General features: G+C 38.9%; 1 protein-coding gene across 5 annotated transcripts in view; it reads left to right on the top strand.

Annotated features, from left to right (window-relative positions):
• SPIN1 (spindlin 1) overlaps nt 1–12,941 on the top strand; it is a 94,877-nt gene extending 81,936 nt beyond the window's left edge. For 4 of the 5 annotated variants that reach the window (XM_075828840.1, XM_075828843.1, XM_075828844.1 and 1 more), the window contains 3 exons: nt 6,535–6,768; nt 8,231–8,263; nt 9,870–12,941. In XM_075828840.1, coding sequence (XP_075684955.1) covers nt 6,535–6,768; nt 8,231–8,263; nt 9,870–10,069 — 467 coding nt within the window. In that variant the 3' untranslated portion in view covers nt 10,070–12,941. The remainder of the gene's footprint in view (nt 1–6,534; nt 6,769–8,230; nt 8,264–9,869) is intronic. The other variant, XM_075828845.1, reaches the window with a different exon arrangement.
• Nucleotides 12,942–13,586: the final 645 nt, after the last annotated feature.

Below are 13,586 nucleotides of genomic sequence, written 5' to 3'. Positions count from 1 at the left end.
CTTTCTAATGAAAAAGCATTTATCACCACATGTGGGGTATAGCCGTACTCGGGAGAAATTGCTTTACAAATATTGGGGTGCTTTTTCTCATTTATCCTTCGTAAAATTTAAAAAAATTCTACATTTTAGTGGAAATGTTGATATTAATTTTCACGGCCTAATTCTAATAAATTCTGCAAAAGACGTTTGGGGTCTAAATGCTCACTATACCCCTAGATAGATTCCTTAAGTGGTGTCGTTTTCCAAATGGGGTTACTTTTGGGGGGCGTCCACTGTTTTGGTCCCTCGGGGGCTTTGCAAATTCGACATGACACCCAAAAACTATTCCAGCTAAATTTGAGCTCCAAAAGCCAAATAGCGCTCCTTCCCTTCTAAGCCCCGGTGTGGGTCCAAACAGCACTTTATTACCACATATGGGGTATTTACGTAATCAGGAGAAATTGTTTTACAAATGTTGGGGTGCTTTTTCTCCTTTATTCCTTGTAAAAATTAAAAATGTCTGTTTTTTCCAGCAAAAAAGTAGATTTTTACCTTTTTACAGACTAATTCCAATGAATTCAGCAAAACAACTGTTTGGTCAAAATGCTAACTTTACCCCTAAAAAAAATTCCTTGAGGGGTGTAGTTTCCAAAATGGGGTCACTTTTGGGGGGTTGGATATGTCCTAACAGGAAATATGGTCAGACCGTCCTGGCGTCCTTCAATGTATGCATACATACTCCCTCGATCGTGTCAGAGATTCCCTGTGACGTGATACAAGGGGCATGCCACCTTCTAATTTTCCCCTTGAATGCTGCAGTCCGCTTTGGTCGTATCATTCAAGGGGATAGCTGCGGAGATCAGAAGTTTCTCTGATCTCTGTTGTTAGGTGCGGCTGTGTAATAGTCATTGCCCCACTACTGACAACAAGTGTGCGTGCGCAGTCCGCATGATGTGATGTGGCCGGCGCTGCACTAATGAGCGGCGGCGCGTCCCTGAAGACACAACATGGGGTTGTTTTGCATTGAGTCCACTATGTTCTCTGTCTTCGGTGCTGGCGTTCATTAGTGCAGTGCTGGCCGCATCACATGATGCTGACTGCATGCGCACACTTGTCGGGAACAGGGCAATGGCTGAATTACAGAGCCGCAGCCCCACTCTGACTAAATACAAGTATTACGATACTAAGCTCTGCGGCTGCACAGCTTAGTATCGAAATACATGAATTAACGGTATTGAACCGTTTGAGGGTGCACGGCATTGAAATAGTATCGAGATTTCGACGCATCGTGCTACCCTAGTTTGGGGTGGAAGCTGTCACATCTGAGGTATGTATTCTGCTTTTTTAACCCCTTAATGACCGGGCATGTTTGTACCTTAATGACCAAGCCAGATTTGTCAAATCTGGTATGTCTGACTTTATCAGAGAATAACTCTGTGAAAGTTTTGAATATCCAAGTAATTCTGACATTGTTTTTTCGTCACATGTTGTACTTTATTTTAGTGGTAAAAGTAGACTGATACGATTTGCGGAAATTAATTAAAAAATAGAAAAATGGAAGAAATTTTGTAAAAATTACCATTTTCCCCTATTTTTAACTGCAATATGTCACATATGTACACACATACTGTACAATTTTTTTAATTAAATATATATTTCTATCTCTTTACTCTATTTTGGCAGCACTTTTGAAAAAATAAAATAAATTTTCAGCAATTTAGAGGACTTACAAATTGAATAATAATTTTATACATTTTGAAGTACATTTTGTTTTCCTGCACAAAGCCAGGTTTTCAGAGGCTCATAGGTCTCAGAGTGATGGAAACCCCCACAAATGACCCCATTTAGAAAACTAGACCCCTTAAGGTATTTACCTAGGGGTATAGTAAGTATTTTGACCCCACAGTTTTTTGCTAAATTTAATACATAGCAGGTGAACAAAAAAAATAATTTCACTTTTTTTCATAAAAGTATCAGTTTGAAGACCAATTTCTTTGTAAAGCGACCATGAGAATGAAGAAACACACCACAAAATCTATCACCCTGTTTCTCCTGTTTTCAAAAATACCAACATTGTGGCCCTAATGCGCTGCCTGGACACACGGCAGGACCCAAAAGGAAGGGAGCACCCGGAGGCTTTCAGGACTCATATTTTGCTTGAAAATGTTTTAGGCCCCACTGTACATTTGGAGAGGCTTTGAGCTGCCAGAACGATAGAAACTCCTCATAAATGACCCCATTTCGAAAACTAGACCCCTTAAGGTATTTATCTAGGGGTATAGTTAGCATTTTGACCACACAGGTTTTTCGCTAAATATATTGGAATCAGGCCTCATGCACACGACCGTATTTTTTCCCACCCGTATATACTGGCGTAAATACGGGTCCGGTGTCACACGTATTCCACCCGTTTTGCACCAGTATTTACGAACCCGTGCTCGTAAATATGGGTCCGGTGTCACACGTATTCCACCCGTATTTACGAGCGCGTTTTTGGCGGCAAAATAGCACTGCACTAATCGGCAGCCCCTTCTCTCTATCAGTGCCGGATAGAGAGAAGGGACAGCCTTTTCTGTAATAAAAGTTAAAGAAATTCATACTTACCCGGCCGTTGTCTTGGTGACGCGTCCCTCTCTTCACATCCAGCCCGACATCCCTGGATGACGCGGCAGTCCATGTGACCGCTGCAGCCTGTGATTGACCTGTGATTGGCTGCAGCGATCACATGGCCTGAAACGTCATCCAGGACGTCGGGCCGGATGTCGAGAGGGACGCGTCACCAAGGCAACGGGCGGGAGACCGGACTGGAGGAAGCAGGAAGTTGTCGGTAAGTATGAACGTTTTTTATTTTTTACAGGTTTATACTGATCGGTAGTCACTGTCCAGGGTGCTGAAAGAGTTACTGCCGATCAGTTAACTCTTTCAGCTCCCTGGACAGTGACTATTTACTGACGTCGCTTAGCAACGCTGCCGTAATGACGGGTGCACACATGTAGCCACCCGTTATTACGAGAGCTCCATAGACTTCTATGGACTGTCCGTGCCGTTATTACGGCCTGAAATAGGACATGTTCTATCTTTTTCAACGGCACGGGCACCTTCCCGTGAGAAAATGGGAAGGCACCCGTCGCCAATAGAAGTCTATGAGCCCGTTATTACGGGTCGTGATTACGACCCGTAATAACGGGAGTTTTTACGGTCGTGTGCATGAGGCCTTAGTCTGTAAAAATTAAAATGTACTTTTTTTCTGAAACAACATATAAATTTTTATTATTTACAAGGAATAACGAAGAAAATGCACCCCAACATTTGTAAAGCAATGTCTCCCGATTACGACAATACCCCATATGTGGTAATAAACTGCTGTTTGGACCCACAACAGGGCTCAGAAGGGAAGGAGCGCCATTTGGATTTATGATTTTGCTGGAATGGTTTTCGGTGCCATGTCGCATTTGCAATGCACTGGAGGGACCAAAACAGTGGAAACCCACCAAAAGTGACCCCATTTTGGAAAAACCTTCAAGGAATTTTTCTAGGGGTATAGTGAGCATTTACACCCCACGGGTCTTTTGCAGAGTTTATTAGAATTAGGGCACGAAAATTAATATCAACATTTTTGCCACTAAAATGTTGCATTTTCTCATTTTCACAAGGGATAAAGGAGGAAAAAAACAACTATTTTTTATAAAGCAATTTCTTCCGAGTACGGAAATACCCCACATGTGGTCAAAAGTTTTTTCATTAGAAATGAATTAACCCTTTCAGGACTGATCCATTTTTTGCTTTCATATTTTAGATTTTCACTCCCCGCCTTCCAAGAGCCATAACTTTTTTATTTTTCCATCAATAGAGTGGTGTGAGGGCTTATTTCTTGCGGGAGGAGCTGCAGTTTTTATTGGTGCCATTTTTTTGGTACATAAAAAGTGATTCAAAAGTTGTATTACATTTTTTTTTTAGAGCGAAGGTGACAAAAAAAAAAAATAGCGATTTTGGCGGTTTCAATTATTACATTTTTTTTAAGGTGTGCACTGTGCTAATTAAATGTTCGTATATTGTAATAGTTCTGACTTTTACGGACGTAGCGATACCAATTTTGTTCATTTTTTTTACATTACTTTAGAAGAAAAATGCGAAAAGGTGTTTTGTTTTTTTAACTTTAAAAAAAAAAATTCTCACTACTAATAACTATAATTCTTCTACACATTTTATTAATCAATCCCCTTAGGGGACTTGATCCAGCGATCATTGGATCACTGGTACAATATACTGCAATACTAATGTATTGCAGTATATTGTTATTCTTACAGAGCGATCGCTGTATCTGTCCGTTAGTACCGAGGGAACCTGCTGTAATACACAGCCGACACCCGCAGCGTATGGAGCGTGCTCAGCACGTGAGCCCGCTCCATACATCAACCGCCGCACCATGACGGGCAATTAAGTCATAGTGCGCAAAGGGGTTAATGCGCAGCGGATGGTTCAAAGTGAAAATTGCAATTTTCCACTGATACGCCATTTTAGTGCATAATATGTTGTGCCCAGTTTGTGCCACAGAAGACAAATACCTCATAAAACGTTAAGCGGGTTCTCAGGTATGGCGACGCCATATGTGTGGGCGCAAACTGCTGCTTGGGCATGCTGCAGACCTCAGAAGGGAGGGAACGCCATTTTGCTTTTGGAGCGCAGATTTTGCTTGGTAGTTTTTCTGTTTTGGGTTTCGCTGGTATTTCAGTTTATAATGTGGGGGCATATGTAATCTGTGCGGGGTACATCAGGGCATAATAAGAGGGTATAATAATGGGGTAAATAATATTTCATAGATATGTGGCCGGTGTCGCACTGATAAATGGCGCCCGATCTTATCCGCTTTTGGAGCACTCTGCACATTTTGCATCGCCATATTCTGAAAGCCAGAACTTCTTTATTTTTTCACCACCGGAGCTGCGTGAGGGCTTATTTGTTGCGGGACAATCTGTCGTTTTCATTGGTACCATTTTGGGGTACATGCAATTTTTTTATATTTATTTATTTATTTATTTTTTTATTCAATTTTTTTGCAATCCTGAGCAAAAAACAGGAATTCTGACACCGTTTTTTATGTTTTCTTTTTGCTGCGCTCACCTTACGCTATAAATGACATTTTTACTTTATTCTGCGGGTTGGTACGGTTACGGCGGTACCAGATGTATATAGGTTTGGTCCTTTTTTTTTAGCGTTTGCACAATAAAATGACTTATTTATAAAAAAAAAAAATTCTGTGTCACCATATCATGAGAGCTATAATTTTTTAATTTTAGTCAAAAAAGCTGTGTAAGGGCTTGTTTTTTGCGGGACGGATAGAAGTTTTTATTGGTACTATTTTTGGGTTCATGCGACTTTTTGAGCACTTTTTATTCTTTATTTAGGGAGCGGTGGTGACCAAAAAAATTGCGATTCTGTCGTAGTTTTTTATTGTTTTTTTTTTTTTTGGGGTGTACATCGTGCAGGAAAAATAACATTTTAGTTTTATAGTTGGGTTCGTTACGAACGCAGTGATACAAAATATGTGTACTTTTTTAACTTGTTCATTTTTTTTCTATAATAAAAAGTCTTATTATAGGGTAAAAAGCATTTCGTGTTTATATAACTTATAACTTTTTTATTTTTTAACACTTTTTTTAAAACATTTTTATCACTTTTTTTTACTTTTTTAACTTGTCCCACTAGGGGACACTTAGTCTTGCAGCTTTGATCGCTGCTAGAGTACATTACACTACACACGTAGTGTAATGTACTCTAACTGTCATTGTGACGTAACTGTCACACTGACAGGAAGCAGAGGAGGAACGGCCGGAGGCTGTTCCTCCGAGGCTTCCGTACATGGCAACCCGGAGGTCATTATCTGACCTCGATTGCTGTGACAAGCATCGGTAGCCCCCACGATCACTTCGTGGGGTCTGCTGATGTGCTTCAAACCACTTAAATGCGGCGACGGCAATCCGTCGCCGCACTTAAGGGGTTAACTGCCGAAAGCAGCGGCGATGGTCCGCTGTCCGGCGAGACTGATGTCTCAGCTGTCTAGGACAGCTGTCAGCGCGGGTCTGTCACTCTGTGTTTACACAGAGTGACCGTTTGAAATGCGGACGAAAATGAACGTCATGGTGCGGGAACTAGCAGCCGACCATGACGTTCATTTTTGTCCTTGGTCGTTAAGGGGTTAATACGTTTTTGATGCAGGAATGTCTCTATTGAGCTGTTTTGAATTTTTATAGTGTTGTCCATAAAGTTAATTTCCATTAGGACTAGTTCAACATTGGGCTTATGGTGATATGAAATTCATGCTGGGGTTTTCCAGTCACTAGCATTTTTCACCTATCCAGAATAGAGAACCCCAGTCCCCCAGCCGCAAGATGGCGGCAAGGAAGAGTTTGAATGGAGCGGAGAGCGGGCAATGTGCGTGCCGCTTCATTTAAAGTCTGAGGCTGACAGAAAATTTGTGGAATGGTTGCATATGTATCTGTGGTCTGATCACCAAAAGCATTTCTGTGAAACTATTTTTGTATTTCTCTATTAAAGCATCATCCCGAATCAGCGATGCCCATTTAGCAGACACAATGATTGGTAAAGCTGTAGAACATATGTTTGAAACAGAAGATGGCTCCAAGGATGAATGGAGAGGGATGGTTTTGGCACGAGCACCCATTATGAACACATGGTTTTATATAACCTATGAAAAGGACCCTGTCTTATACATGTATCAACTTTTAGATGACTACAAAGAAGGAGATCTTCGCATTATGCCAGATTCAAGTAAGTATTTTATGTATCTTGTTTCACATGAAGCAAAATAGTTCTTTCGTTGGTTTTGGTAATATAGAGCGCAGTATCTTTAAATGTAAGTCTTGGCTGGAAAAACAAACACTAGAACATATATGGTTAAATGGACTTTCTTAATGGGCTTTATTAGATAAGTAAAATTATATATGCTCAGCTTTTCTCTGCCAGCCAAATGACCACCAAATCCAGAGACCGTGGAAAGAGGTAAGGCTAGGTTTATACCATGGCTGTGGTGCTTATTTGGCGAATATGCCATGAAATTCTCCCTATGTGTATACCTAAAATTTCATTAACTTCAATAGCGTTCTTCTAGCATACCTTTTGGCTGGTGTATGTCTGGATACAGTTGACTCAAACTACACCAACTATGCTTTTCAATGCAACTCAATGGAAAAAATAAAAATGTAATGGTCGTCTATTTTTAAGTCGCGCAAAGTGTGGGATAAATGTTTTATTTTATTGTTGATCGTTAGTTGCCACAATGCCAATTATGTGTACTAATAGGTATACACACATTGCAGACACGGCCTAAAGAAGGCCCCCGGCTGCCATGGCAACCCATCGGCACTCCGTTAACCACTTAGGTGCCACGGTCGCTATTGTACACAGCATCTGAGGAGTTACACTGCCTGGATTGGAGAGAACTCTTGCAGCATGCATTAGTGTATGCAGTGTACTGCGGATGGTGCGGGCACATCTCTTGAGCCCACACCGTAGACTTATGGCGCTTGGACCGAACTGCATAGCGCTAGCGTCCTAAATGTACGGTGCGTGTTGCCAAATGGTTGAAAGATTTTAACTGATAAAACACATTTAAGTGGAGAAATAGTGAGAGTCAGAAACCGAAGGACAGAAGCCAGAGTTAAGGGGTCTACAAACAGGTGAGATGCTTGCGAGGACCTCTAGCGCTTGGTTTTGGGATGCATTTATCAGATATGTAAGAGGTGTTCTAGGACTTAACACTGATACGTTTGGTTCCTCTAAAATGTGTTGACTGCCATTATGTAAGGGGTAGTGTAGTGCTTAAAGGAACACTCAAGGCAAAACTGGTACAAGGTGTTATGCCCAGTGCAGGGCCTGAAGGGGCAGTGCAGGACCGATGTTACTGCTGTTTTTTCCAGTCTGAGTCATGCAATGCTCACTTATGAAGCATAAAACAATGTATCACTTTTACCTGAAGTTTTCTTTTTTTTTTTTTTACCCAAGATTTAAACACTCTGGAGTTTTTTTAATTTGTTGATCGTGATCTTATTTTATAGCTGGTAAATTGTATTCCTGGTATAATACATGAGTGGTGCAAATCTAAGCCGCTATAAACTGTATTCTGCATCAACCTCTGAGTTATCCCTGATCGTCACTATCTCTAGGAGACCATCACTATTATTCTATTGTTATCTATATACATATATATTAATCCTATTATTATACCTATTAGGACATTCTTCATCCATGCCAGAGAATGACAAAGGTAATACATTTTACGTTTGTTCATAGAATCCTTCTAGAACTTTAGAATATTAAGGCTCTTTAAAGAGGCTCTGTCACCAGATTTTGCAACCCCTATCTGCTATTGCAGCAGATAGGCGCTGCAATGTAGATTACAGTAACGTTTTTATTTTTAAAAAACGAGCATTTTTGGCCAAGTTATGACCATTTTCGTATTTATGCAAATGAGGCTTGCAAAAGTACAACTGGGCGTGTTGAAAAGTAAAAGTCCAACTGGGCGTGTATTATGTGCGTACATCGGGGCGTGTTTACTACTTTTACTAGCTGGGCGTTCTGATGAGAAGTATCATCCACTTCTCTTCAGAACGCCCAGCTTCTGGCAGTGCAGATCTGTGACGTCACTCACAGGTCCTGCATCGTGTCGGCACCAGAGGCTACAGTTGATTCTGCAGCAGCATCAGCGTTTGCAGGTAAGTAGCTACATTGACTTACCTGCAAACGCCGATGCTGCTGCAGAATCATCTGTAGCCTCTGGTGCCGATGTGTCCTCGCTCGTCTGACACGATGCAGGACCTGTGAGTGACATCACAGCGTGATCTCTGGAGAACACGGCTGTGTCTGCACTGCCAGAAGCTGGGCGTTGTAAAGAGAAGTGGATGATACTTCTATACACAACGCCCAGCTAGTAAAAGTAGTAAACACGCCCCGATGTACGCACATAATACACGCCCAGTTGTACTTTTGCAAGCCTCATTTGCATAAATACGAAAATGGTCATAACTTGGCCAAAAATGCTCGTATTTTAAAAATAAAAACGTTACTGTAATCTACATTGCAGCGCCGATCTGCTGCAATAGCAAATAGGGGTTGCAAAATCTGGTGACAGAGCCTCTTTAAGCTATCTTTCCTGTATATGTGCTACACGAAGAAAAGCACCCAGAGTCTGCAGTATCCCATCTGCTGAAACGCTGGTTGATTTAATTTCTTACAGTAAACACACGTCATTCAGAAAAACACACATTTGACCGTGATATTTAAAGTACTCATTTATTTGTCACAAATCTACTACTCATGTATTATAAGGAATTGTGTACTTCAGGATTATCCAACATTTCAAGTAAATAGCCGCTGGTGGTTTTTTTTTTTTTTTTTTTTTTTTTTTCTTGCAGTTCTCGAACTCTTCTGCTTGGGTTGCATTATCCCTTATATTTACACAAATTAGATTTTGTTTGTTTTTTGATGGATAGATAAATTGGGGCTCATAGCTTGTTTTCAAGTGTTCCCTTAGTACTTTCTGTTGTACCCCTTTTTTTTTTTTTTTTCCATTCATATCAAGTAAGCCTGTAAGTGCTGCTTCTCTAACTATTGGATTTCTGTTCTGCTACATTATTGGGTTTTACATGTGTTTAAAAGTCAATATAATAAAAAAAAATCTATTTTTCCCCTCCACCAGTCATATGTAAAACATTTTATGGAAAAGGAAATGTTTTACAGACTAATGTATAATGCCCCAGATCTTTTACATGGAGCGTTTTTAGATATGGCTTTTAAATGGGGTTTAATTTGTGATGTATGTTGAAAGTGCAAGACTGCTAATGTGTTATTATTTTGTTTAATGCTACCGGTAGATGATTCTCCTCCAGCTGAAAGAGAACCAGGGGAGGTTGTTGACAGCCTGGTGGGAAAGCAAGTGGAATATGCCAAAGAAGATGGCTCAAAAAGGACTGGCATGGTTATTCATCAAGTTGAAGCCAAACCGTCTGTTTACTTCATAAAGTTTGATGACGATTTCCATATTTATGTCTACGATTTGGTGAAGACCTCCTAAGTGGGATTGTGGACACCCTTGCCAAACTTGTGGATCTGAATATATGTAAAATTTGTAGAAAGAAATACTGCTTTCTGATTACAGAAATGCTTTAGATATTCCTGCGAACCCACAATCCCTGGTGTTGCGTACAAAAGGAAGGGGAAAGTAATTTTGTTTGAACAACATGCTTATCCGTCTCTCTCTCTTAAAATGGAACAAACCACTGTCAAAGATTTACCTGTTTGGATTAAGGGACACTAAAGAATAATGTTCAAAAACTTAAAGCAGGAGGTGTCTTGGCGCAAAGATGAAAGCCGCCATGCAGAATGAGAAATATCTGGATAGAAATGTATTTCTTAAAGCATTCATTCCTTATTCTACAGAGAACGGTTTGGTATGTCTAGCTTCCGTAAAGTAGGTGTCCATTATTTTAACTTCCAGCGTCTTTGAAGGCTGTAAGAGTAATTGATACTTGTACTGTGAGTCCCAGCAAAACATTGCACTGTGAGGTATTGACTTACAGTTCACACAACATTTTGCCAAACTCTTGGCACAATTCAGTTGAGCATCTGTGGGATGTTCATTGGCTGTAAATTGGCCTAAAGCTCCACATCCAATATATGGCAACACTAGTGCAGCTGTGTAAATGAAAGGAAAAACAAATTGATACAAAAATAAAGTCCTAACTTTTTTTTGGCTTTACCTGGACTTGTCTTCGGTTGTGGGGCAATTCTGCACCAAGTTCGACTGCGTCGAAAGTATATTTCCAGTGTTATGTCTGTCTTGTGAGTGAGAAGTGTTCCTACTTCCCACGTTTTCCTTTTTTTCTTTTTTTTTTCCTTTTTTTGTTTCTTCTGTTATGTCCTTTGTGTTTGGCTATACTTACTCCTTCTTTTCTTCTTTTTTTTTTTTTTTTTTTTTTTTTTTTTTTCCCGTCACTTGCTGCTGGTTAATATGTATTTTAAGTGCTATGAAAAATGTGTGACCTGATTTTGAATTCCAATTTCATAAAATGAAAACAAAATACTTTTTGAAATATCAGGAAATTCTTATCTCCACTCTATCATGTGATGACCTATGGCACTACTCAAGCTTTGACTGCATTGTTTTTTGTTTTTTTTCACACTCCTAAAGAAGAATTTCGATCTACAGCCTCAGACAAGCATGTGAGTTTTTCTAACGTAGCAGTAAAAAAAAAACGCACAAATTTTGACACTGCTGAGTATACATTTTTATTCGCGCTTCTGGGGAGCCAAGTTCTGTTACATGTGAAATACAGAATGTTTTGAATCCTTTTCTCCTAATGTGGAAGAAGCTAGACCTAAAACTTTCTTACATATTAATGTGTAGAACGTTTTCTGCTCGAGCAGAAAGGCTTGCAAAACAGATTTATTTGTGAAAATTAAAATAAAATAAATGTGTTTTTATACCTTTTTTAACCTGTTTTTCCCCCTTCTGCATTATGTTTTGCACATTTATATATTTTTTTATTTTTTTTTTAATTTTTTTTTTTTTAAGATTTGTTCTGTATGTTGACTTATAAGTGGATAAGCTGCAAAAGTTCAAGTTCATCTTACACTCCCCAAGTATTGAACATCTAAAATGCTGTGCACCATGAGTTTCTTTCTAGTTGGGCTAAATTGGGACCACCTTTAAAACATTGGCTAGACTTACAACTGTATTGGTGCCAACATATAATTACTTTTCTCTGTAGACATCAAGCTCTTGAATGCTCTATATAAACCTCTTACTGGTATAATCCAGAAATAATAATATGGTGTACCATGTATTTCACCCACAGTATTGGAAGAGGTGTGTTTTGTGCACAATGGATAAAGAAATGCCGCATGTGTCCTCCAATATAACTTTCTCTGTACGATTTTTTTGAGGGAGCAGGTTACCATAATGCTTATAGGGTTTTTGTTTTGTTCCCCTTTGCTGCTAAGTTTTAGCACTTACCTCCTGTAAATGCACGAGAGTGCTGAACTGTTACTCACTTAAAACCTTGTGGCGTTCTTTTTACTGAATCTTTCTGCCATGTTTCCTATTTAGCCTTATGGCAAATGCCTTGTAATGTGTTTATTTTCTTTTTTTTTTCTTTTTGTTTTTTTTGTTCTTTTACTGTTCACAATCATGGTCAGTGTAGTTGTCCATTGCTATTTCAGTACTTTCTTGAATGTTCTTTTGGGCAAATAAAAGGCAGTGGGTATTCGGTGAATAGCTTATCCATTTGTCTTTTTTGTGTTACACACTAAGGTCTTGAATCATGGTTTTTTTTGTGTACTCCGCAAAGTACGTAGTGTTTATATCCTGCAGATCTCTAAGTGACTATTATTGACTCCGAAGAGTCCTGCATGTAAATCTCAAAGCAAAGCCTGGCTCCGTGAGCCCACCATTATACTTTGTAACACATTGTAAATGTGTGCAAATGGAAACGCACAGTATGTATTGACAAATTGGGCCTTATTTTTAATTTTTAATTTTTTTTTGGGGCTAAAGAACTCTTATGTCCTAATGGCTACATGTATACTTGCTGTTTTTATATAAATTTTTTCTGTACATATATATGTATTTTTTTTTTTTTCTTTTATGCTTCTGTCAATGAATTTCACCTGTTGAGGTATACATTAAAGAGCTTTCACCATTCATCTCTCTTCAGGTTTTTGTTAGGGCTCATGTTTTAGATCTGCATGCAGTGCTTGCATTTACGGTTACCTTACATCTTGATACAAGTGGGTGAAATCAATGTCCAGAAATTTCACAGGACTGAACTAAAAGCTGTGTTTTGTTTGTGATCCTATTTTTGTTCTATTTTTTTTTTTTATTTTTCTGATGTATATTTGTATTTTGTGTGTGATGTTAGGCTGCCATGTAATATTACATAAAAAAAAAAAATCTATAAAAAATATAATTGACCGGACTTTTTTTTTTTTTGCATGCTTAGTTAGGTTAATTGTTAAATAAAGGTGCATGTGTGATATTTTGTTTTATTTTTTTTCTTCATTTCTAGTTTGTTTCGTTTTTGTGTTCTGTCTTCGTCACCCTTTTACAGGTACTACAGTTCGTTATTTTTATATATGTATATTTTTGCCCTCAGTTCTCAAAAAAAAAAATTGGCGCACATTGTCAGTTGTAAGATTTTAGATTGTGGTATCGCCATTACGATAATTGTATGACCAATGTAAGCAATCCAAGGTTTGAAGCTTCCAGCTTGAAAGCAAGAGAAAACTTTTATATTTTGTGAAACTTATTCCTAGTTAACATATGCATCACAATGTTGACCTGAAGATTTCTGCCACATCTCCTTATTTGAGGCGTTTTTGGATGTCGACCATACAAGTTGAAGAAAAAGAAAAAAAGCCTTATAATGTGGTGACAGGACACTTAAAGAGGCTCGATCTCCTACATGATATGATCGGCGCTGTAATGTAGATAAGTGGTTTTTATTTTGAAAAACATTTTTGAGCAATTTTAGATTCATGCAAATTAATTTCTTAATAGACAACTGGGCGTTTTTTAACTTTTGACCAACTGG

Source organism: Rhinoderma darwinii, chromosome 1, assembly GCF_050947455.1.
Source record: "Rhinoderma darwinii isolate aRhiDar2 chromosome 1, aRhiDar2.hap1, whole genome shotgun sequence".
Classification (NCBI taxonomy): Eukaryota; Metazoa; Chordata; class Amphibia; order Anura; family Rhinodermatidae; genus Rhinoderma; species Rhinoderma darwinii.
Note: the sequence above shows the minus strand (reverse complement) of the source record. Positions and strands in the feature narration are given on the sequence as shown.